Source organism: Chiloscyllium plagiosum, unplaced genomic scaffold, assembly GCF_037043375.1.
Source record: "Chiloscyllium plagiosum isolate Xiang-an unplaced genomic scaffold, Cpla_swu_hap1 HiC_scaffold_9, whole genome shotgun sequence".
NCBI classification, from domain to species: domain Eukaryota; kingdom Metazoa; phylum Chordata; class Chondrichthyes; order Orectolobiformes; family Hemiscylliidae; genus Chiloscyllium; species Chiloscyllium plagiosum.
Genome location: NW_028270147.1, coordinates 66,176,348 through 66,201,711, shown reverse-complemented (window position 1 = coordinate 66,201,711; position 25,364 = coordinate 66,176,348). Strand labels below are relative to the sequence as shown.

The following is a 25,364-nucleotide window of genomic DNA, read 5'->3' as shown; positions in this document are numbered from 1 at the left end:
TTCCTAGCAACAATCCCTTCCTCTGCTTTCTTTCTTGCCCCTCTCATTATCTATCTGTCTCACTCCTCCCCCTCGCCCACCACCGTCATCAGCATAAATTCCTAACTCTGTTCAGTTCTGTTGAAGGGGATCACTGGACTCAAAATGTTAACTCTGTCTTTCTCTCCACAGCTGCTGAGTTTCTCCAGCCCTTTGTTTTTGTTCGTTTCAGATCTCCACCATCTACAGTTCTTTGTTTTGACCAGACCTGACCCCACTGGATCAACAAAGGAATTTCAAGAAGTCCCAGAGATGATTAGTTCCTGTCATTAGGCCTCAGTATTTTGTTGGAAATGTGTTGCTGGAATTCCTGAAGAAGGGCTTATGCCCGAAACGTTGATTCTCCTGTTCCCTGGATGCTGCCTGATCTGCTGCGCCTTTCCAGCAACACATTTCCAGCTCTGATCTCCAGCATCTGCAGACCTCACTCTCTCCTCAGTATTTTGTTCCTCACTGGTAAATGGCTGCCAGTTACTTTAAACTAAGGCCCTGTATTTGCATTTCAGAATAACACTGAGAATACCAGTGGCCCCGTGAAACATTTCATTCAATAGCTGAGTCCTACAAGCCAGGGAGAGCCCTTTTCAAATCTTCTGCTGTTGAATTTAGTTCATTATTTTTCTTTTCCCCTCCCGCATTTGTCTTTTCCCTTATTTGTCAGTAAATGGCCACAATTTAACAACATGAGGCCTTAGCGAAGCCAATCACTGTCCTCTTTCTCCAGCCCCACCAAACCCCAATCCCAGTCAAGAGCTGGAACAACATTGCCCCTGCTTCTAGTAGAACGAAAATCATTAATGACATTTTATGGCACCAATACAACATGAGGAGGATGTGACAAAAGCTCAGCAGTTGCTGGAAAAGCTCAGCAGGTCTGGCAGCATCTGTGAAGAGAAATTAGAGTTAACGTTTCGGCTCCAGTGACCCTTCCTCAGGGTTGGTCACTGGCCCTGAAATGTTAACTCTGATTTCTCTCCACAGATGCTGCCGGACCTGCTGAACTTTTCCAGCAACTGCTGCCTTTGTTTCTGGATTTACAGCGTTCGCAGTTCTTTCAATTTTGATGAGGAGGATGTGGCTTGCTTAGGTGGATAATGCATGATTCAGAATAACACCAATAGCCTGGGTTCAATTCACAATGCCTCTGAGCTCTGCCCCTGCAAATGGAAATCACTGGCAAACCAAAACTGATAGAAATTGCTAAGAGTATGGTGTTGGATGAAAGGTCAGCAGACAATGAACTAAACATGTACCTTCAGACACAGCAAGCATGACTGAATGAATGAATACAATGCGAACTAGGGATAGAATTTAAAATAAAGTAATCCATTATCATAAAATTACCCCAATGGAAACATCCACAAAACCTAAGAATTTGATTAAATATCACAATATTTAGTAGAACAACTGCAGTTTAATTGCTTATTTCCCAACTCAATTGGCACAATATGGTCATATGAAATGAGAACTTCCAATTAATTCCTTATGAACAATATTAAGTAGGTATATAACTACCATAAAGTAGCATCATGCATCTACTAACACATTCAACTTTAGTTCAAACAAAGACAGGTAATCTTGAAATGTAGAAGGAAATTTAATTGAAAGCATAGATGTGTATCAATGGACTTGAATGCCTGATGTTAATGATTAATCAAAACGGAAAGGTACAATACCTAGCTCTTCCTCCATCGTGGTGGAGCTTTGATTGTTGGAACTGGTAACTCCGAGTACTCGGTTGAATAAAATCGAAAAAGCACTACCCCAAACACCTAGCAATATAAGAGGCAGAAAAGATGAAAGTGAATGTATGTTTTGGTACACAAGATTTTAAACTTCCCACTGTCAGTGTTTGTGGGCGTGAGTGTGTGTGGAAGGTGAGTGTGTGAGGGAGGTGAGTGTGTGTGGGGTGTGACAGTGTGTGTTGGGGATGTGAGTGTGTGTGGGGGGTGTGAGTATGTGTGGGGAGTGTGAGTGGGTGTGGGGTGTGAGTGTGTGGGGGTGTGTGTGTGTGTGGGGGGGGTGTGAGTGTGTGTGAGATGTGAGTGTGCGTACAGGGGTGAGTGTGTGTGGGGTGTAACAGTGTGTGTGGGGGATGTGAGTGTGTGTGGGGGGTGTGAGTATGTGTGGGGAGTGTGAGTGGCTGTGGGGTGAGAGTGGCTGTGGGGTGTGAGTGGGTGTGGGGTGTGTGTGTGTGGGGGGGTATGTGTGTGGGGTGTGTGTGTGTGGGGGGGTGTGTACGGGGAGTGTGTGTGGGATGTGAGTGTGTGTGTGTGGAGGATGTGTGTGTGTGGGATGTGAGTGCGTGTGGGGGGTGAGAGTGTGTGGGGGGTGAGAGTGTGTGGGGTTGTGAGTGTGTGTGGGATGTGAGTGTGTGTGGGGGTGTGAGTGTGTGGGGTGTGAGTGTGTGAGTGGGTGTAGGGGGTGTGAGTGTGCATGGGGGTGTGTGAGTCTGTGTGGCTGGGTGTGAGTGTGTGGGGGTTGAGAGTGTGTGGGGGGTGTGAGTGTGTGTGGGGGGTGTGAGTGTGTGTGGGGGTGTGAGTGTGTGTGGGGTGTGAGTGTATGTAGGGGTGTGAGTGCGCATGGGGTGTGTGAGTGTGTGTGTGGGGTGTGAGTGTGTGTGGGGGGTGTGAGTGTATGTGGGGGGTGTGAGTGTATGTGGGGGGCGTGAGTGTGTGTGGGGGGCGTGGGTGTGTGTGGGGGGGCGTGAGTGTGTGTGGGGGGTGTGAGTGTATGTGGGGGGTGTGAGTGTATGTGGGGTGTGAGTGTGTGTGGTGAGTGTGAGTGTAAGGCTTCATTAGATTGGGCTGATAGGTCTGACCACTGTCCTTCCTGCTCTGGCTCAGTCCAGGCAGAGACATAAAGGCAATGGTATTCAGGCACACCATCATCCTGTTTAATTAAATGCCCTTCTCACTTCCAAACATGCCACTAGAGGAGGGGCCTTAAAATCCCATCTTGTTTAATGTAAACAGAACATGACCCAGAAAGCCAGTTTAACTGAGTTTTATGATCAAACATACCCATTAAGAAATGAAGTGGATTCTCTTCATATCTCTTCACCACTGTTCCCATAAAGAATTTGCTGCCAAAGATTCCAGGGTGCATGAAGGTCCCGTATTTTGCCATTCCAATCTCATATGGACTGAACTCCACCCAATCTATAAATGAGAGAGATAAAGTCGAGGAAGGAAGGCAGAGTCAGTGTGAATGATTGTCTGTTTGTAAAAGAGAATATCACTGATTCATAAATTCCAAGTACTCTATTTCGAGTCACAATTATACTGCAAGGCAACTACAAATTTTTCCCTGACGTATGGGAGAGTATGTCTGATGTCAGAGTGTACTAGCTTTGTGGTCACACTGGTATGTTATATCAAGTCTTAGGGTCACATTCAAATTAACAGCCAGGTTCCCATGAGTTTGCATGTGTCTCTAGTCTTTGATACTAACCAAGCTCATCTTTTGAGTGCAAATTCATCTTTCAAAAGAACTCTTTCTAAAATCTGCAGCCTGAAAAACATTAAAGTTAACAAATTAGAAATCAAAGCTCAAACCTCAAAATTGCTGCAGCTTCAGCAACTGGCTTCCCAGGTGTTGAGGGGAACCTGTGACGCACAAACCATAGCTTGGGTATTCCTGTTCTGCTGGGTTTAAAGTCAGAGTCTTGAACCTCTAATGTATTTCTGCTCTGCCACTCTAACTTTCTTCAGCTTTTAAACTATATAATTGGTTTGCATCCAGATTTTCAAACGATTTGGTGTGACAAGTCTTCAATGGTAACATCTGTCTCTCTGCTAGTTAACATTCCAAGGAACATTCATTGTCTGCAGGCATGGGTTCCCTCCTCCAAACTCAGAAGGAAGTCCTGGCTCAGAGGGTGGCCAAGCACAGTGATTGGCCAGCAGTGCTGTAGTACTGACAGCACCACCATGAGTGGTGACCGCTGCTGGTACTACAAGCAGTCCCACCAGTCAAAGACTCAGAGCCAGGATGCAGGGAAGTGCCATGGGGGGGTATTGCATTAAGGATGAGACCGCAGGCCTCTGTGTGGGAGGTGGGAAAAGGGGGTTTGGGAGTTTTGATGGAGAAGCCTAGGTGGGGGAAATTCCAGTCAGGATAGTACCCACTCTTCTTCCCTGAGGGCCAGGCATGAGATTGTCTGAGGAGCCTCCACTGGAATAAGTGCAAGAAGGCCACTGTAGACTCACCTGCCCCTAGCAAAATGGAGGACAGGTTGATGTTAGTGGGGCAACCTCCCAGTAAGTTCTGCCTTGTAGGCAGAGAGCTGAGATCTATTCACAGACCTAAAAATACATCACATTCCTTCAATATAGTCAGAGCTTGGCTTACAATGATGAAATACATCAAATTACAGTAATTGTTCCCAAATGGTCCCATCATTGAGATGCAAACCAATTGTGCAGTTTAAAAGTTTGAAATATACTGATTTAATCATAATAAGACCAAGCCGCATTGATCAGTTACAGCTTTTAGACCAGGAATCAGAGGGAATTCCTGCAATAAAACCAAAAGTTCAAACCTGAGTATTCGCCAAGTGAGCTTCTTCAGTAGGGGGTTGGGGGCCAGCGGCACACTGTTTGGGGAAGGTGAGTGATGTGTGCTGAAGGTAGGATCGTACATTGAGCAGATGTGTTAGTGAAGAAGAGGGGGAGGGCATGTGTGGGACAGGGTAAGGGATGTGTGTCAGGGGAGATGTGTGTGTTGGGGGGGCGGGGTGGTGCTTTGGGGACGTCTCAACATGTTGGCTGGACCTTTAATCCTGGTAGGAAGTAAAATCATTTGTCTAATCTTTTAAAAGAGACTGTATAAATCCTTTTTTCTAAATATTTGCCCTCACTAAAATTTGCTCTGTACCTTTTAATCCTTTGAACATATGTTTATGTGTCACATTAAAATTGATAAACTTTCTAATCAGACTGATGTGATGCTTGATTAATGATGAAGCAAATTAAAACATTAAAGCTCAAAGGTGACACTGATCCCACTGAATGGCAGAACAAATCTGAGGAGCTGAATGGCCTACTCCTGTTCCAGTATTCCTACCTGGATTTCCTTTTCCATGATTAGAGAATGCAAACAAAACATATATCTATAGAGAGAAAACAAGGAAAATGCCCCTCTCCAATAACAAGTTCAGACCAGAATAGGGGTGGATTGCTGTTTAATTCTAGACTGTAACTCATTTTTGACCTCCTAACTCTATTGTTGGAATATCTCCATTACATTTATTCCATAAAAGCTTACCGGCAAACATAAGCTCAGACACATCCGGTTTTACATGAAGACAGGTGAACAAGGGCATGGGACAAAGACCATCATTTATTTTATCCTTCATCTCACTCATCTTAGAGTTCATTCTCTGCAACAAATCAAAGAATACATTCTAAAAGCATTTATTGCAATCAATAGCTTTCATAGTTAAAAAATGAATTCCCTCTTCACCAGTGCTTTGAATGTTACATTCTTCTCTTCAGTTCAATCAACTGAGCAGAACACTAGGCTCACCCATTTAGGTTGCTTCGCAGAACTCCTGTAACATCTAGTCTCAGTCAAAACAATGTGTCTTCTGTTCCTGCGTCTTCCCCCTTACTGAAATGGATTTTTAAAATTTGTTCATTCATAAGGTATGGGTAATGTTGACTAGGCCAGTATTTATACTGACCTTCCTTATTTGCTCTTGGTGAGTTGCCTTCTTCAACTGCTGCAATCCATGTGGTGTATGTGCTGCAATCAATAGTGACAATAAAGAACTGGCAGATTTAGTTCCAAGTTAGGATGATGAGGAACTTGCAGGTGGGTGTTGTTCCCATGCATGTGCAGTCCTTGCTTTAGGTAGTAGAGCTCAAGTTTGAAAGGTTCTGTTGAAGGAGCCTTTACTAGTTGCTGCAATAAATCTTGCAGATAGTACACACTGCTACTATTGTGTTAGTGCTGGAGTGCATGAATATTTAAGGTGGTTTACTGGGTGCTGATCAAGCCAGCTGCTTTGTCCTTGATGGCGCTGAGTTTCTCAATACTTGTTAGAACTGCATCCATCTAGACAAGAGAGGTGTATTCCCTCACGCTTCTGACATGTGCCTTGTATTGGTAGACAGGCTTTGTGGAGTCAGGGGTTATTCATTGCTGAATTCTCAATCTCTGCCCTGCTCTTGTAGCCATAGTATTTATATAGCTAGTCCAGTTTCAGTTTCGGGTCAATGATAACCCTCAGAATGTTGAGAGTGAGGGATTTAGTGATGTCAAGGGTTGGTGGTTAGATTGTTTCTTAGTGGGAATGATGATTGCTTGGCATGAATATTACTTGCCACTTTTCAGCCCAAGCCTGAATTGTCCAGATCTTGCTGCATTTGGTCATGGACTGCTTCTGTAGCTAAGGAGTAGCAAATGATGCAGAATTATTGGCGAACATCCCCACGTCTGATCTTATGATGGAGGGAAGGTCACTGATGAAGCAGCTGCAGATGGTTAATCAACCACAACTGTCTTTCTCTGTGCCAGGAGTGACTCCAACCAGCGGAGAGTTTGCCCCCAATATCCACTGTATCCAGTTTTGCTCAGGCTCCTTGACGCTACAATTGGTCAAATGTGATCGTATGTCAAGTGCAGTCATTCTCGACTCACCACTGTAATTTTGCTTTTTTGCCCATGTTGATTGTGGGATTGCTCAGCCCTGTCTTTTACATGTTGCTTCAACCATCTGGCATGAAAACAGTTCTATATTGTAACTTCATCACTTCAAACACCTCATTTTGGGACGTGCCTGGCTGCTCCTAGCCTCCCAACTGTTTCACACTGTGCTGCTACCCCTGGGGGGTCTGTCCTGTTGGTGGGACAGATCATTCCCAGGGATAGGGATAGTGCTATCTGGGATATTGCGATAATCACAAAATCATAACTTATGGACAAAGTCAAGCTGTTGCTTGACTCATCTGTGAGACAGCTCTCCCAATGTTGACACTAGCCCCCATACAATAATAAGGAAAATGTTGCTGGGTCTTTGGGACCAAGTTTGTCATTGTTGTTTCCGATATCAAGGCCAATGTTACAGAGTTTATCCATTTGAATTTCTTTTCGAATTTATAACAGCCCAATACAACTAAATGGCTTATTTAGCCATTTCAGAGGGCAGTTCGGAATTAACAATATTGCTGTGTGGCTGAAGTCACATGTAGGATGGCAGATTCTTTCCCTCAGGAACCAGATTCATTTTAATGATAAATACCAATGGTTTCAGGATCACCATTACCAAGATTTACTTTTTTAAAATTCCATATTTATTGATTGATTCAAATTTCATCAGGACAGAATTTTCATCCATGTCCCAGAGAATTAATACAGGCCTCTGGATTATGAATCCAGTCACATTATCACCTTGCTGCCATTTACCCTGACTGACAAACATAATATATGAAGAAACCAAATATATTTCAATCTCACTGGGAATGTAAAGATGAACTTCACTCTTGTGCTTGGTGCCCAATGCTGGAATTATTTAAGGTATTTGTTTCTTTTCTCCCAGAGTTGAGCTGACTGCTAATTGTCACTGTTTTGACTTGCTTATGATGTTGGATTACTGAGGGAAATGTAGGATAACACAGAGTTACCGAGGGAGCGTCTTCAGGGAAGAGGACAGAAACAAAGAAAGGGAGAAATTGAGGAAATAAAAATAAATGTTAATCTGTTTCTGTCTGTCTCTGTGCTGCTGAAAGTTAACATTGCCCATTACTTGACTACATGGACTGGACTTTACATTGCACCTGCTCTAAAAGAGCATGTCATCCTTCAAGTGTGCACTTCCTGGATAAATATTTTCATTTTTAAATAAAATCAAACATGGAGAAGTATGATTGTAAATTTACAGATAACTTTGCATTCCTGGGTTGGGGGGGCTCAGGAAACTACACACAGCTAAGTAGTAAGCAAAATATGTTTAGCTATGCAACATTTTCCCATTAATTGGTACGTCTCGTTTTAGTCATGTTTACTAAATCTTCTAGGGATTACGATTGACATTGTGACTATTCAAGGTCTAAACATGTTAAAAGGTCAAATGATTGAAAAAGAAATATAACCACAAATAGATTGTGAGTGTTCTAGGGATTGAGGAGCAGGGTTACTCTGGCACAAATGGCCAATAAAGCCTTAGCTTGAATTAGACCATGAAACAGTACACAAGAAGCACTAATGCAGGGAGGACAGATTAACTTAATCCCCTCCTGGAAACACTCAACCACAAACAATAATATGCTTGTAAACTAACCAATCAAGTAAACTGCCTCTGCAGGCTATCTTTTAGATCCACTTCAGAAAAAGTAAATCACCACAAATTGAAGCTCTAACAAATCGAAGAACAAGGGAACCAAAGATTTAAACTTCGAAAGGTGAGTGGGTAACTAAAAGACAAATATCCCATGGAACAATTTAAAGAAGAGCAGAGAGTTCTTCAAATCTGATCATAGCCTTTATCCATTTCAACAATTAATACATTTCAGGAGTACTTAATTGGTTATAGTGCATTTTAGGCCATGCTGAGGCCATGACAGGCACTGTATAAACATGTGTTTCTTTCTTTCCCTTAACCAATACCATCAAGACAGATTGACTGGTTATTCATCTCGTTTGCTGTTAGTGGGACCTTAGGGTACCCAAAACCCTAACCCTACTGCTGCTCTGTGTCAATGGTGACTGCAGTCCATTGGTTGTAACACACGTTGTGCCATTGCCCATTTGTCATGTTTTATCAGGTATACTGGCTGCTCCCACTTTGCCAGTCATCCGGGACTAGGCGATATAAGGTTACTAACCTCCAGCATCAATGACCTTGTTTGGGGCAGTCCAAGGCTCTGGTTCTACATGATGACACTGATGAGATGAAACTCCTGGCCAGATTAGGAGTTATAACATGGATCTTGAATTAACTTGTAAATGGATGCTGTCCCCAGCACAGACCAAGCCACCACCCGACTGGCTGATGCTAATATTTTTACCAAGCAGCATTCCCTGGCAGTCAGTGTTATTAGGATGTCCTTCTCCTGACTGTATTGGGTTCTATCCTGACTCAGTGTTGCTCCCCCTACAAACCATTTGCATCAGACTGATCCAATCATTGACTGGTTCCCTCGTCACTTCTGTCTCTGTTTGGTTATTGTCTGCATTTACACAAAGGCTGAGGTGATGATCTCAGTATAGTGAAGATCTGGAGGTTTAAACGCACATCATACTACAATATGGGATGAAACCACCATTCCACTAACAGGCGTTCTTGTTCATATTCCATGGTGTAAATAATATAGCTGATCGACCTTCATCATAAATATTATTATAAGCAGTGCAAATGAATATCAGTCACTGCAACAAAGCCAAAAGTAAAGTTTTCCTGTGAAGGGAAAACAAAGTGTTTGCTTCTGACAGGAAGAGAAGTTCCAGCCATCAACGCCTAGTTTTTACAGACTGATTTGAGTTGCAGAGGAGGACACACTGTGAATGGATGTGGCCTGGCTCTGGCTCAATGGTCTGACAGGAGGGATGTTGGTGAAGCAGACCTTTCTTTCTATTACAATTGAGGTTATCTCTCAGGAATGTATTCGTAACATAATACACCACAGATTAAACTTCGCGTGATGATAAGGTGCAAACTGCACGCAACAATAAAAATGACCAGTCTTCATTTATCTTTGGTCTCTTGGATTGCTCAGATCTTACGTGCATACTTCAAAATTACACAAATCTGTCTTGACAATCTTAGTTTGACAAATGGTTTTTAGCAATTGTGCAAGTTTGACTGCATAAAATACTTTGATCAGTTTTAGTAAACTAGTTCCTCACTAACTTGCATTGCTAGAGATTTACTGATGAAAGGGTGGGTGTAATGTCTAATAATAATATATCAACATATAATTACAACCCAAGTTATTGCCTTTGGTTTCTTTGTCCCTGTTTGATTATTTCATCAACTATCCCACTATGCTGCTGTTAAAGTGACCTTTGCTCATGTTAAAGACCCTGCTACGTGGGACAACCAATCTGGGTCTGCAGAGAGCAAGGTGTGTGTGTGTGTGTGTGTGTGTGTGTGTGTGTGTCATGCATTTGATATGGTAAGCATTACATTGGCTTTGGGTCTGATCTAAAACACTGGGCAGGAACCATTGCTAAGGATGTCATCCATCCGAGGGATGGAAAAAGATGTAAAGAAAAAGACAGAGAGAAAGGAGACCCCTATGGTCGTTTTGCAGGCACCTTACTGGAGGCGCAGCTGAAGTTGTTTATTAAGGAATGAAATATCATATTTGCATCAGAAAGCCTGTCAACCTCACTGAGAGGTTATGGCTGGAAGAAAATGGGTGGTGAGGAAAGACTGGCCACAGTTCCAGAAGCAATCCTTCTCAGCTCTAGAAAGATTAGTCTAAAGATAGACTCTCAGATGTTACTGCTCCTGGTCAGCAGAGTTTCAGAAAGACAAGCATCCTGATGTGGGCCCGCAGACATGATAAGTACAGGTGAGAACCCTGATGGGCTCAGAGGCTGGAGTGCAAACAGCAGCAACATTGTGTCTGAAATGCTGTAGGAAGTGAAGAAGGGAGCAGTGAGGGAGGGAGTCTTTATTTAACTGCATCTTTCTTCACTCTGTTGGCCTAAGAGAGCTAAATGCCAGAGAGTACACATTGGAAATAAGGCTTTCAAAGCTAGTGCTGATCATGAAGCAATTAAAAACGGATGCATCTGAGACATTACCTTGAGGAACTCTTGCAGTGATGTTCTGGGGCTAAGATGATTGGCATCCAATAACCATAACCACCTTTATGCTTGGTATGAAACACAACCAATGGCCAAATCTTTCCATGATTCCCACTGATATTGATTTTGCCAAGCCCTTTTGATGCCACACTTGGGCAAACATTGCCTTGATATCAGGGGCAGTCACTCTACCTTGACTTCTGGAATTGATCTTGTCTGTCCATGTTTGAACCAAGGCTGTAGGGCTCAACAGGGTGAAACTGAGGACTGCAGATGCTGGAGATTAGAGTCAAGATTAGAGTGGTGCTGGAAAAGCACAGCAGGTCAGGCAGCATCCGAGGAGCAGGAAAATCGACTTTTCTGGCAGGAGCATTTCTGATGAAGGAATCCTGCCTGAAACTTCGATTTTCCTGCTCCTCGCATGCTGTCTGACCTGCTGTGCTTTTCCACTACCACTTTAACCTTGACTGTAGGGCTGTACAGTTTAGTAGCCCTAGCAGAAACCAAGCTGAATGCTGATGAGTAGATTGTGGCTTGACAAGTGCGTACATTATTTTGCTGGTGATTAAGATCACACTAATTAGGTTGTAGCTGGCCAAATTGGATGTGTTCCATTTTTAGAGGGCAGGACACAATTGGAAAGTTCTCTAAACAGTTGGGTTAATGCCAGTGTCTTACTGGAACAGCTTGGTGGGAGGTATGGCTGGTTCTAGTGCAGCACAGAATCACAGAATGATTCGGTGCAGAATTAGGTCATTTGGCCCAGTATGTCTGTACTGGTTCTATTATCTGGTGCCAATCTCCTGTCATTTTCTCATATTGCTGCAGTCCATTATGATCCAAAAGCCTTTTTGAATAATTTTATAATTTACAGGACACCTCTCATTCAGCATGAGTGTATATAATTGTTTTACTATGATTCACAGATGCCATACACAAAGACTTAAAACTTAATTTTCATGGTTTCAATACATAAAATGTAGATTTAATGAATGAAAAATATAATCAGTAACTCCAAACATGATTTATTTTACAGTTTGGAAAAGACCTTAGAATTGGCATCCTCTTTAGCAGAACAACCTACGGTTTCTGCAGTATTTAATCTTTCATTTAGAGAGTGTGTTGACTAAACTGAAAAAAAAGTTCCTATTCAACCTTCTGTTTTTTTCGAGAAATACGTTGTAATCGTCAACATGCATTTGGGCTGTGTGTTTTGATATTGCGGAATAGGAAATATTCTCAACTTACATTTTGAATCAGTGTTTCGCCAATGAGCATCCCAAACACATCAGTAAAGGTGACAGGTTGCCCTGACCTCTTCTTCTTCCACAGTGCCTCAATGTAACGTCTGATCCTCAAAGGGGTCAGCAGGTACATTGGACTATAACTGACACTTTCCATCAGCTCTTTGTTGATTTCGCCGGGTCCTTTTCTTGGGAAGTCAGGGTGAGAATACAATGTTGACATGTACCTGATTGAGAAGGGTGGATGAGAAGGATATGTAAACACAATGATAACACAAAGGCCTTTCAATGTTATCAAGTTCTCATCCATTCACCACTGGCACCAGTGGCAACAACTTCTCTGTCCCCATCTATCCCAAAGAAAGCAAATTGAAAGAAATCTTCAACCCTTCTTTCATAATATCTGACATGATGTGACAGTGTGTCTTGATGCATTCCTGGGTCATTGGACTTCAGGATCATGGAGTAAAATCACGACATGTGCTTGTCTGTCAGATCTAACAATATAACTGGACTAGATAAAAATAAATGCAAATATAAGAGAGCAGAATTAAAAAGCTAAAGTTTCAAAATTAATGTTCATAGCTTCCAGCTTTACCGGCATCAACATGAATTGTCCAACTTACTTGGAGGGCTATGTGCATGAGATGTGAATCCACAAAGACAAATACAACAACAACTATTTGAAACCTTTGCCTTAGTATTTTATAAATATCTTTTAAATCACCTCTCAGATGCTACCTATCCAGGGTGAAAACTTGCACTTTGAGATCCTCTCAGTACTTGTGGCCATAGCTAAATTTTAGAAAGTACTTCTGGACATCAGTATACTTGGCCTGTATTGCTCAGAATGGTTCAATGGACCCAGTATGCCTTTAATGTTTATCCCAGTGGTCAATCTTCATGCATGATCTTAAATGTTGTGTACTAAATGGCTTTTTGGCGTGCAGTGCTCATCAACATATTTTCTATCTATCTTTGTCACATCTCCAAATGTAGCCATTGTGACTTTGATCCACTCAATCCAGTGATTGATGTAAATTGTGAAAAGGTGATGGCCCAGCACAGACCCCTTGTGGAGACAGGTGAACTTTTTAAGGACTCACTGTTCACAGTCCCTCAGACGCATCATTATCCATAGTCAGGATGTGGGAATCTTTTCAAAGATAATATTTTAATCACTTATTCTGCCCCCTTTCCCATTATAATTTAATGATCCTTCATATCCTCATTGTCAACCCATAGCATTCTACTTCCATAGTTCATTCAAGCATTATACCCTTTAATAGAATGAATGAATGCTATAGTAACAAGGGCGTATGTGGAAATGCTGAAAACGTTCAACTTCTCTAAAAGCCTGCTGTTCCTACACTCCTATAAAAGTGTCAATCAACCAAATATTTGAAGTGTCAATAGCAAAAACTATAAGCACTTGACATTTCTTCATCTTGTGTAGTTGAACATTGAGCCAATGGCAAGTAGGTCCAAAGGAAAATGTTTTCAATCGAGATTTGCTTTTCCTGGTGTGCCCTTGTTCAAGAGACTAATGGATATCTGGACTCTTGTGAAGTCTCATTAAGCTAGCCTGTGACAGCTGGCTCAGTGCCAGCATGCAACAGTATTGCACCATCTTGCCAAGCAACTTTTGCTGAGATGGGCATGCTGAGCCAAGAAAACTCCCAACCCCCCACTGCCTACCCTTAATATGAAAATCTAGCTCATAATCTCTGATCTGAACATCTTACAATGATTCTGGATATTGACTTTTTGCCTCAGAAACAGGGAGGGGCTTGAAGTTTCTAACAGCTTACACAATAAAACTTTATTGATTGGACAATGTCGATAAAGAACTCTTGTTGATGGAACTTACCAAGTGGAACCAGAGAGCCCTGCGATATAAGTTGCACAATCAAAAACTCCAGATTCCATCAATGCCTTCATAACACCAGCAAACCCAACCATCGCTCGAAAGCCTCCTCCAGAACCCAGAATAGCTATTGTTGGTACCTGAAATAGAACAGAGAAATATCACACTCCAGACACCATATGAAGAACAATTCCAGGCTGTTACCTTATAAAACCAAGCAGACTTTAACTATGTGATGTAACAACTGACCATCAGTAACTCGATGAGTTTTATTCTGCGTTTAAATACTGCTCATTACACTTATGATTTAATGTTCATTTTTGTGATATTTGGAGCTACAGGGAGAGAGAAGATTCAATTTAGGTCTGTGGGAGTTAAAGCATTGCATTAAGTGTCTGCCATGTATTATAGATGGGACTATCATCTGAGCATCAGCGGTCAGAAGTTCAGATCTTACTTCACAGAGTAGAGCATATCACTCTGCCTGACAGTTCAATGAAGTATTGAAGGAACACAGCACTGTTAAAGGGATTGCCTGTGGATGAAACGCTAAACAGAGGGCCTTTCTGCCAACTGGACCAAAGATCCAATAGCACTGTTCAAAGAAGGGGAGGCGAGTTTCCCAGCAACTTGACCAATATTTATCCCTTGACCAAGAGACTGAGAAACATCACTTCATCATTTATTTTGTTGGTGTTTGTGTGAGATTTTTGTCCATTCTTCTGTGTTCATAAGCATTCCAGAATAATGGCCACTGTGAAATTTCAAGTGGTTCTGCAAAATAGCTACTTGTGTTTTTAAAAAAAAAACAACTTAAATGTGTTTTGTTCACAGTCTGAGAGTGATTAGACTTTAAAAGTGGTTATTTGGCTGTGATTCACTTTGAAAAGGCTTAAAGCCTTTATTAAAGTCTTTCTTTTAAGAAATCTCACTGACCAGAAGCCTGTGATAGGAGCCTAATGACAGGCTCCACATAACGTGAAGTTACCTGGAATACAGAATTGGACAGGTAATAAAATCTACCCATCCCATCAGCTGTTTGATAAACACAACGCTTTAATCCATAAAACAGACCTGTGAGAAAAATTATAGCTCATGATATATAAGGGGCAGTAGCAACATGCATACAAAATTGGCATAGTGATAGGAAACAGACAGTAATGGTTAATGGATATTTTTTGGGCTGCAGGAAGGTTTGTAGTGGAGCTCCCTGGGGGTTGGTGTTGGGACCCTTACATTTCCTGATCTGGATCTTGGTTAGCAGGGGATAATATCTAAGTTTGCAGACAACACAAAACTTGAAAGCATTGTAAACTGTGAGGGTAGTGTGGAATTCCAAAAGGACATTGACAAGTTGGGGATGGGTGGACAGGTGGCAGATGAACGTGAATGCAGTTTGGTCAGAAGAACTTTGGAATATAATACAGAATACAGTGTATAGTGTACAAACTTAAAGAAGGCTCAGGAGCAGAGGGACTTGGGTGTAAATGTGCACAGATCATTGATAGTGGCAGGGCACGTGGAGAGTGCAGTTAATAAAGCATACAGTGTTCTTAGCTTTATTAATAAGGGCATGGAGTGCACGAGCAGGAAGATGACACTAAATGTTTACATGACACTTGTTAGACCTCACTTGGAATACTGTGTATAGTTGTGAGAAAGATGTGAATGCATCGGAGAGAGTGCGGAAGGGGTTTACAGGAACAGGCCCCAGAAGTGAGAAACCTCAGTCATGGTGATGGATTGAAGAAGTTGGGACATGTTCTTCAATGGAGAGAAGGCAGAGAGCAGCTTCAATAGAGTTTTCAAAGCCAAGAGCGGGTTGGAGAGAGTAGATAGGAAGAATCTGTTCCCACTTTTAAAAGAGAAAACAACAAAAGAGCACAGTTTTAAAGTGATGTTTAAGTGAAGTAGGGTTAATGTGAGAACAAAAGCAATTTCGCACAGTGAGTAGTTAGGCATGGCCTGCATTGCTTGGAAATGTGATGGAGGCAGGCTCAATTAAGGCTTTTAAGAGGAGATTGGATGGTTATTTGAATAGAAATTGTATGGGATACATTGGCATGAGGTAACAGAATTGGTGCAAGCAGGATGGGCTGAATGGCCTCCTTCTGCTCCTTTACAGCCCAGTGATTCGATAATAATGAATGCCAATTGCCAGCCTAGATGCCATTAATGTGGTCACATTCTCCAGAAATAAACAGATTCCATCACATCCTGAGACTTTACCTCCCGCATTGATTGCGGTGCATTCATGGAATTTGTTGGACCTAAGAGCTTCTTAATTCCTTGCATGGCTTTTTCTCTTCTCATCTGTCTGAATGACTTCTCCTCATTGCACAGTGCCATACTGAATCTCAGATCAGCTGAAGAACTGGAAACAAAATGAAGGGATTGCAATGAGATTGATTACAAAAAGACACTGAAGATTGAAAAAGTTGCAGTACAAGCTTTTAAATTCCATCAAAACTACAAGGGAGAACTTGAATGGTTTACATAGAACATAAAACAGTATAGCACAGTATAGGCCCTTCGACCCACAATGTTGTGCCGAACATTTATCTTAATCTAAGATCAACCTATACATCCCTCAATCTACTGCCGTCTATGTGCTTGTCGAGCAATCACTTAAATGTCTCTAATGTCTCTGACTCTACTACCACCACTCTCTGCGTAAAGAACCTACCTCTGACATCTGCCCTATACCTTCCTCCAATCATCTTAAAATTATGACCCCTTGTGACAGCCATTTCTGCCCTGGGGAAAAAGTCTCTGGCTATCTACTCTATTTATGCCTCTCATTACCTTGTATACCTCTATCAAGTCACATCTCTTCCATTTTCTTTCCAGTGTGAAAAGCCTGAGCTCACTCAAACTCTCTTCATAAGACAAGCCCTCCAATCCAGGCAGCATTCTGGTAAATCTCCTCTGCACCCTCTCTAAAGCATCTACATCCTTCTTATAATGAGACAACCAGATCTGGACACAATATTCCAAGTGTGGTCTAACCAGGGTTTGATAGAGCTGCAGCAAAACCTTGCGGTTCTTAAAATCAATCCCCCGTTAATGAAAGCCAAAGCACCATATATCTTCTGAACAACTCTATCAACTTGGGTGGCAACTTTAAGGGATCTATGTACATGATCTGCTGTTCCTCCACACTGCCAAGAATCCTAACTTTAACCCTGTATTCAGCATTCAAATTGACCTTCCAAAGTGAATCATTTTGCATTTACCCAGGTTGAACGCTATCTGCCACTTATGTTGTAGCCTGCAACAGCCCTCGACACTATCTACAACAACACTGACCCTTGTGTCATCAGGAAACATACTAACCCACCCTTTTCCTTCTTCATCCAAATCATTTATGAAAACTACAAAGAGCAGAGGCCCAAGATCAGATCCCTGCAGGACATCACTGATCACCGACCTCCAGGTGGAATACTTTCCATCCACTGTCTACTTTCAGCCAGCCAATTCTGTATCCAGACAGCCAAATTTCCCTTTTTCCCATACCTCCTAATTTTCTGAATGAGCCTACTGTGGGGAACCTTATCAAATGCCTTACTGAAATCCATATACATCACATCCACTGCTTGACCTTCATCAACTTGTCTTGTCACAACCTCAAAGAACTCAATTAGGCTTGTGCGGCATGATCAGCTCTCACAAAGTAATGCTGACTATCTTTAATCAAGCCATGTTTTTCCAAATAGTCATAAATCCTATCTCTCAGGATCGTTTCCAGTACCTTGCTTACCACAGATGTAAGACTGACTGGTCTGTAATTCCCAGGGATTTCCTTATTCCCTTTCTTGAACAGAGGAACAACACTTGACCGACTCCCACAGCTACCTGGACTACACCTCCTCCCATCCTGCCCCCTGTAAAAACGCCATCCCATTCTCCCAATTCCTTCGTCTCCGCCGCATCTGCTCCCAGGAGGACCAGTTCAAAATACGTACAACACAGATGGCCTCCTTCTTCAAGGACCGCAATTTCCCCCCCGACGTGGTCGACGGTGCCCTCCACCGCATCTCCTCCACTTCCCGCTCCTCCGCCCTTGAGCCCCGCCCCTCCAACCGCCACCAGGACAGAACCCCACTGGTCCTCACCTACCACCCCACCAATCTCCATGTACAGCACATCATCCGCCGTCACTTCCGCCACCTCCAAACAGACCCCAGCACCAAGGATATATTTCCCTCCCCTCCCCTATCAGCTTTCCGTAGAGACCACTCCCTCCGCGACTCCCTTGTCAGATCCACACCCCCCACCGACCCAACCACCACTCCCGGCACCTTCCCTTGCAACCGCAGGAGGTGCAACACTTGCGCCCACACCTCCCCCCTCACTTCTCTCCAAGGCCCCAAGGGAAACTTCCATATCCGCCACAGATTCACCTGCACCTCCACCCACATCATCTACTGCATCCGCTGCAGCCGGTGTGGCCTCCTCTATATTGGGGAGACAGGCCGCCTACTTGCGGAGCGATTCAGGGAGCACCTCTGGGCCACCCGGACGAACCAACCCAACCAACCTGTGGCACAGCATTTCAACTCCCCCTCCCACTCCACCGAGGATATGCAGGTCATTGGACTCATCCACCGCCAAACCACAACAACCCGACGGTCGGAGGAGGAGCGTCTTATCTTCCGACTGGGAACCCTCCAACCGCAGGGGATGAACTTGGACTTCACCAGTTTCTTCATCCCCCCTCCCCCCACCTTGTCTCAGCCGGATCCTTCCAGCCCGGCACCGCCTTCCTGACCTGCAGTCTTCTTCTTGACCTCTCCGCCTCCACCCTACTCCGACCTATCACCCTCACCTTGACCTCTTTCCACCTATCACATTTCCAACTCCCCTCCTCCAAGTCCCTCCTCCCTACCTTTTATCTTCTCCTGCTGAACACTCTCTGCTCATTCCTGAAGAAGGGCCTGTGCCCGAAACGTCGAATCTCCTGTTCCCTGGATGCTGCCTGACCTGCTGTGCTGTTCCAGCAATAAAGTCTCTCCAATCAGCCAGTCCTACTCCCGTGGAGAGTGAGGATCCAGAGATGCAGCAATCTCATTCCTCACTTCTTGTTACTTTGTCTTTAGATACTACTGGAGGCTCAACTGACTCCAACAGCAGTCTCATTTTAAGGCATTTTCAAAAACACCTAATTTTGTGAGAAGAAATGAATTCCTAGACAACTGTTAAAAATGCTAACTTATCTTGATATCCTGAAAGCATAACAACATTCTAAAAGCAAAACACACCAACATCCACATCATCAAAGCATAGCACTGATGACCAAGTGATCACTGTATCAGGTTACTCATTGGTAAATGGCCAGCTACAGTAATAATCACATACCCATTGTTGAAAGCACACATTAGTGGGGAAAATAACTAATTCTGAAAAGGCAGATGAGATTTGAAAAACAATTAATGAGGTGAAAAGAGATGGAAAGCATTCCACGGGCACATAAGAAACAAAAGGGAAACTAAGACAACTGTGAGGGAGACTCCAGGTAACTGCAATGAAATGACTGAAATGTTGAACTATTGAACTCTGCTTCAGTTTTTACAAGAAGTCTAAAAAGGCAGGTATGATGTTGAAGATCAAAATGGATATCAAGGGATTTAAAATAGAAAGATGAAAAATGATTGATAAAGTGAACAATCTGCATGGGGGCTAAATCCCTAATTCTTGATGGTTTGTACTTCTGTTCACTGAAGGAAGCTAAGGATAGTGGTAATGACATCAATACAGAAGGGGAAGTGCTGGCGGATTGGCGAAGTAGCCCACATTATTCCAATATTTAAAACAAGAGGCAGTTAGCTTAACATCACTGATAACAAAGATTTTTAAATCTTTTCTCAAATATAAAAGAAGTTTCAAAAGTGCACACTGAGCACTCAATTCCCCTGCAGGGCTTGAAGAAGGAATCAGGGGCTCACTAATGCCCAGACAATGATCACACATCTCCATGGAGCCTCTTCAAGATTTGCATAGTGCCAGCACTGGCTCAATGTCAGGCATCATGATGTTCAAAATGTGAAAAAAAAAAATACAGACATTAAAATGCAATTGAGGAATGACCACCAGATGGTTAATTCAACTCATGGGACAGAAATTGAGTTTTTCAGAAGTTTTGACGCTAACGTGTTAAGGACCGACAACAGCAGCACAAAAGACAAAACTGCAGCACTTGTATTAATCTTTAGCCAAAAGCGCCAAGCAGATGATCCATCGTGTTCTCATCCTGAGGGCCCCAGCATTACAGATGCCAGCCTTCAGCCAATTCCATTAACATCACATGATGTCAAGAAAGGACTAAAGATAATATGTACTGCGGGTCTTGACAATATCCCAGCAATGGTACTGAAGACTTATTCCAGAACTATCCATGTCTGGAGTCGAACTATTCCAGCACAGTTACAACACCTACATCTACTCAATAAAATGGAAAATCGCTCAGTATTCTGGCCACTAAAAAGAGCAAAACCAATCCAACCACTTAATGCCCTATCAGTCTACTCACAATCATCAGTAAGGCAATAGAAGAATGGCACTTATTCAACAATAACCTGCTCACTGACACTAAGCTTTGGTTCCATCAGGACCTCAAATGTGGACAAAAGACCAGAACCTGAGAGAAAAAAGGAGGTTAAATGTCCTTGACACATCAAGGCAACTTTTGACTGAATGTGGCATTAAGAAATTCCAACAAAACTTCAGTCATAGACAATTGGAAAAACTCTCCACTGGTCAGAGTCATTCCTAGCACAAACAAAGATAGTTGCAACTCCAGGAATTCCTCAAGGTAATATCTTTGATCTAACCGTGATCAGCTGCTTTGTCTTCATCTTTTCTCTGTCATAAGGTAAGAAATGGGGATCTTTTGTGGTGATTGTGCCAAGTTCAGAACCAGTTACAACTCCTCAGATACTGAAGCAGCCCATGTCCGAATGCAGCAAGACCTGCACAACATTCAGACTTGGGTTGGTAAGTGACAAATACCTTGCATCATACAAGTGCAAGGCCATTTCCCATAGGAAAGAATCTAATCATCATTCTTGTACTCAACTGCATTTTCATTTTATTCCCACAATCAACATCCTGAGGGTTGTCATAGATCAGGAATCAAAATGGACCGGCGATATAAATACAGTGGCTACAAAAGTGGGTCTAACAATCCTGCAGTGAGTAATTCATTTTCTGATTCCCAAAACCTATCTACCATCTAAAGTTCAATGGAAAACTTGCTTAGATGACTGCATTCATGAAGCTCAACACCATCCAGGACAAAGCAGCCTGATTGAGCAGCATCTCATTGAACATTTTCAACATTTGCTCCCTCTATTACTGATACACAATGGCAGCAAGATGCAAAACTCACCCTGCCACCTTCAATAGCACCTTCCAAACCCTTGACCTCTGCCATCTAGAAGGACAAGGGCAGCAGATACACTGGAACACAATTACTTGAAAGTTTCCTTGTAAGCCACACATCATCTGAATGTGGAACAATATCATCATTCATAGGCTATCATTTGGTCAAAATCCTGGAAATCTCTTACGAACAATACTACAGGTACAATTAAGGGACATCAGTGATTCAAGAAGGTAGCACCTTCTCAAAGGCAAATAGGAATGGACAGTAAATGAGCGAGTGACACCCACAGTGCATGAATAAATAATAACATAAAGTCATATATTGAATGCTCTTTTGCAAATGCAGTGAGATTTTACCAGCAGTATTAAAATGATGGACTTTGATCAAACACAAAAAAAACACAAAATTTTTAAAATGTCCCCAGCAATGCAAAATTTAGATTAGGAAACTTATCAACATCAAAACTTTCCAATTCGATACACACCCAAGGATGTCATATGAAATGTTATGTTTTAATAAGAAAACAATTAATTTTCTCCAAAACAGAATGACCAAGAAAATGCATTGAAAATAGCCAATGCTGCTTTTAAAATTATCCATATGAATGTGAACGAGAACTCAGTTTGTAGACTGTGTATAGTATTTCAAAAAATGTAGATGTATAAAGCAGCTAAGCAGCAAGACTTGGTTCAATAATGTCATGTTGCCTGCTCACACAAAACTATCAAATTTAGGGCTATTTGGAATATGCATTTGATTTAAGAAAAAAAAATCATATTTGAGTGCATTTCTAAAGCTGCAAAAGAGGATTTTTTTTTGGTTTTTGGTTGGAAATATATTCCTGTTCCCACTCAGCACAGCAATATGAGAGGTAGATTTTTCGCAAGAATTTTCTTTTCTGCTTGACTTTCTCACAATGCATACAAGTGTCAAGAGCAGCTTGCACCAGATGTTATTGTTTTGATAAGATCAGAAGGATGCACCAGAGATATAGAATCATCATCATAGGATCCCTACAGTGTGGAAACAGGCCCTTCAGCCAACAAGTGTACAGCGACCCTCTGAAGAGTAACCCACCGGACCCATTCCCCGACCCTATTGTCCTTTATTTACCCCTGACTAATGCACCTAACCTACACATCCCTGAACACAGTGGGCAATTTAGCATGGATAATTCACCTAGCCTACACATCTTTGGATTGTGGGAGGAAACCAAAGCACCCAGAGGAAACCCATTCAGACACAGGGAGAATGTGCAAACTCCACACAGACAGTCACCTGAGGCTGAAATTGAACCCGGGTCCTTGGTGCTGTGAGGCAGCAGTGCTGAATGCAGCCCTGCAGAGTAAGAGTTGGTAATACCACTTAGCATGTAAGGAAGTAAATTTAAGTCATCATAATCCCAGATGACTAGAGGGCTTTTCTCTCATTAGAGAGAGATAACTAACTGGTGGTAGTTTAACCTGAGAATCACTACACTTCAGGCAAGGGGAGACGTTGAGAAGGACTTTCATGGTGACCTCAGCTGGTGCGAGAATTGAACCTGCGCTGTTGGCATTATTCTGTATCACTAACCAGCCATTCAGCCAGCTGCAGTTAGTGTGGAACACTGATTTGACTATAGCAGTGTCATTTTCAACCTTGATACTCCAGCCAAAGTATTTTAAATGGAATATGCTTCAAGCAGCAGGAAGGACCACAACTACTTTCAGGTTAGTTGATATTTGTCAGGGCTTGTAGAACTGCTGTGCATTTCCTACTGTTACTTAAAAATAAATAAAGTCAAGAACAAGTGGTGTCAAATGGTGAAGTCTTGGGTTCTTCAAGGTTTCTGATCAAGCACATTTATTCCCATTATTAGAACTGCGCTGACCACCCACACCCTTATCAGCATTAAGGCAGGGAGACTGAGCAGCAGCAACACAGATACTAGGACAAGCTGCTCCCAGAGGGAGTGGCAGTGGAGGGGTTGGTGGAAAAGGGCTGTCAGCAAGAGATTATATCCACTCAGAGTCTTCACAAAGCATTTTTCTTATTGAGCAGCAACTTTACCAGTGGCTGTGAAGCTAATCATGGCATGAATTTTTTCATAGCCTTTCAGCCTTTCATAGCCTTTCAGTCCTGGGTTTTCTATCTGATGTGGTAGAGGGAAAGTGATAGGCCAGGAGAGGGAAGTACATTGGCTGCTTCTCCCTGGTCAGACAGAACAAACAGTGTGCATGTGGCAACACAGTGGGCTTTCCAGTGCTGCAGGGAACCACTGACTGCACAATGGCATCGACATGTTATGACATGATGTAACATTATAGACATAAGCTCCTTGCTAATTCACCTGCTCAATATTACTTGAAGATTGGGCAGTCTCTAAGAAGGTGAATTAATTCATCCTCAATGGCTTCAGCCTGGTACCAGCCTCAGTCAAAGCCATCAAATGAGGGGGAGCATCTTCTTCTTCAAGGGAGTGAGGACTTGTATCTAAGCCTGTATTCTGTCCGTTATATACTGTAGCCTGTTACTTTGCACCTTTTTGTCTAAGAAGAGAGAGGGAAATATGCCAGCCAATGTTTGGGCAATTTGCCTGCTGCCATTGTCTAACTGCCAGTGTGTGCAAATTGTGAGTGTGTGGCTTACAGCAACACTGAGGGTAAACTGAGACTCAGAATGTGAAGTATGAGTCAAACCTGATCAAAGATAAGTGGGTGAAGGGAATATGGGAAACAGAACAGTATTTAAGGCTACTATTTGGTTATGGCATTTGTATGTGCACTCAAGGCATTGATCAACCATGTGCATTGAGTGCACTCCTTTTGGTACCACACCCAGCTCCATTGGACAGCACTGATACCCTCAACAGTAAGGATTAGCTGCTCCCATTGCCTTCACAATGGTTTTCCAGAGGGTCTCCTGATTCGATGGTAGAGAGCCTTTCTCCTGCTTTCATCTCCTGTATCCCCAGGCCCTTGAAAGCTGTAGCTGACAAACTCAGAGTATGCTCTTTGACCTGTTGCACATCTTGACATTTCTTCTTGCTTCAAAGGTCTTTTCTATGCACTTCCAATACCTACTGCAGCCAGTGGGCTAGAGTTAGGGGGAAGTTGCCCCTTGCTGAGGGTTTCCTGTAAATCAGGCTGCACGAGGTTGGAGTGCTGCCTTTATTGGCAGGAGTAGCAGTAGTTGAATTACTTGTCACAATCCCTGTGTCTAAATTGGGCCTGACCAATTCTTCTCGCTGTGGGTTTTCCTATGTAACCATCCCAGTGTAGCAACATCATTTGGTCAAAGGCTGACTGTGGCATGAAGCTGAGAGACTGATCCCTCACAGCAGTTCCTGTTACAGCCTCTTCTGCTGAAGTCATGACAGTGGAGCAAAAGCTGGTACTTAAAATTCCAGCTCCAAGGTTTGTTTTCCTCAACTCATTTGTTGTTGTCCTTGAAGTTGTTTAAATTTAATCAACTAAATCTGGGACCTGACAGTTAACATTTTGCTAAACTAATCCCTTGCATCTTCTATTTTGATGATTTTTCCCAAACTCCTACTTTTTAAATGGAGGAATGTATCTCTTTCACTCTCCCTCACACAGGTGTTTCACAGTCACACTCTCGCCTACCTACTCACCCCAGAGCCAGTTTCCCCAGTTCATTCCCTTATTTAATTCCTAGTCTCTCTTGCTATATTCTGACTTCTTTCTGCCTTTCTCAATCTCCTCCATCTATTAATTTGCCTCATCTTCTCACTGCCCTCCCCAAAACTCTGTTTCCTAACATCCACCCATCCACCACATCTCTCATCTCATGCAAAACTGTTCCTCATTGGCAGTCTCCATAAGAATACTTATTCGTCAGACATAGGAAATCTTAAAATGAAGACGAAATGTAAGACTTCAAGCTTACAACTGAATTAAATCCAACTACCTTGTTTAACTCTATCCATCTCCACCCCATAACTACACATACATTCACTCTCAAGGAAATCGATTATATGATGTAATGGCCCAATTTCTCAGCTGCCTCTCCAAAGGACACAGTCCTTGTCTGCAAAATTGCCTTTTGATTCTTCACTAACATGCTCAAC

At 42.6% G+C, this 25,364-nt stretch overlaps 1 protein-coding gene across 2 annotated transcripts in view; it reads right to left on the bottom strand.

Moving 5' to 3' along the window:
* The window catches only part of LOC122554454 (cytosolic phospholipase A2-like), a 138,410-nt gene that overhangs the window by 37,551 nt on the left and 75,495 nt on the right, over positions 1 to 25,364 (bottom strand). For both annotated transcript variants that reach the window (XM_043699514.2, XM_043699513.2), the window contains 6 exons: positions 16,138 to 16,282; positions 13,912 to 14,048; positions 12,046 to 12,268; positions 5,308 to 5,422; positions 3,063 to 3,200; positions 1,716 to 1,811 (listed from right to left, as the gene is read on the bottom strand). In XM_043699514.2, the coding sequence (XP_043555449.2) occupies positions 1,716 to 1,811; positions 3,063 to 3,200; positions 5,308 to 5,422; positions 12,046 to 12,268; positions 13,912 to 14,048; positions 16,138 to 16,282 (854 nt within the window). The remainder of the gene's footprint in view (positions 1 to 1,715; positions 1,812 to 3,062; positions 3,201 to 5,307; positions 5,423 to 12,045; positions 12,269 to 13,911; positions 14,049 to 16,137; positions 16,283 to 25,364) is intronic.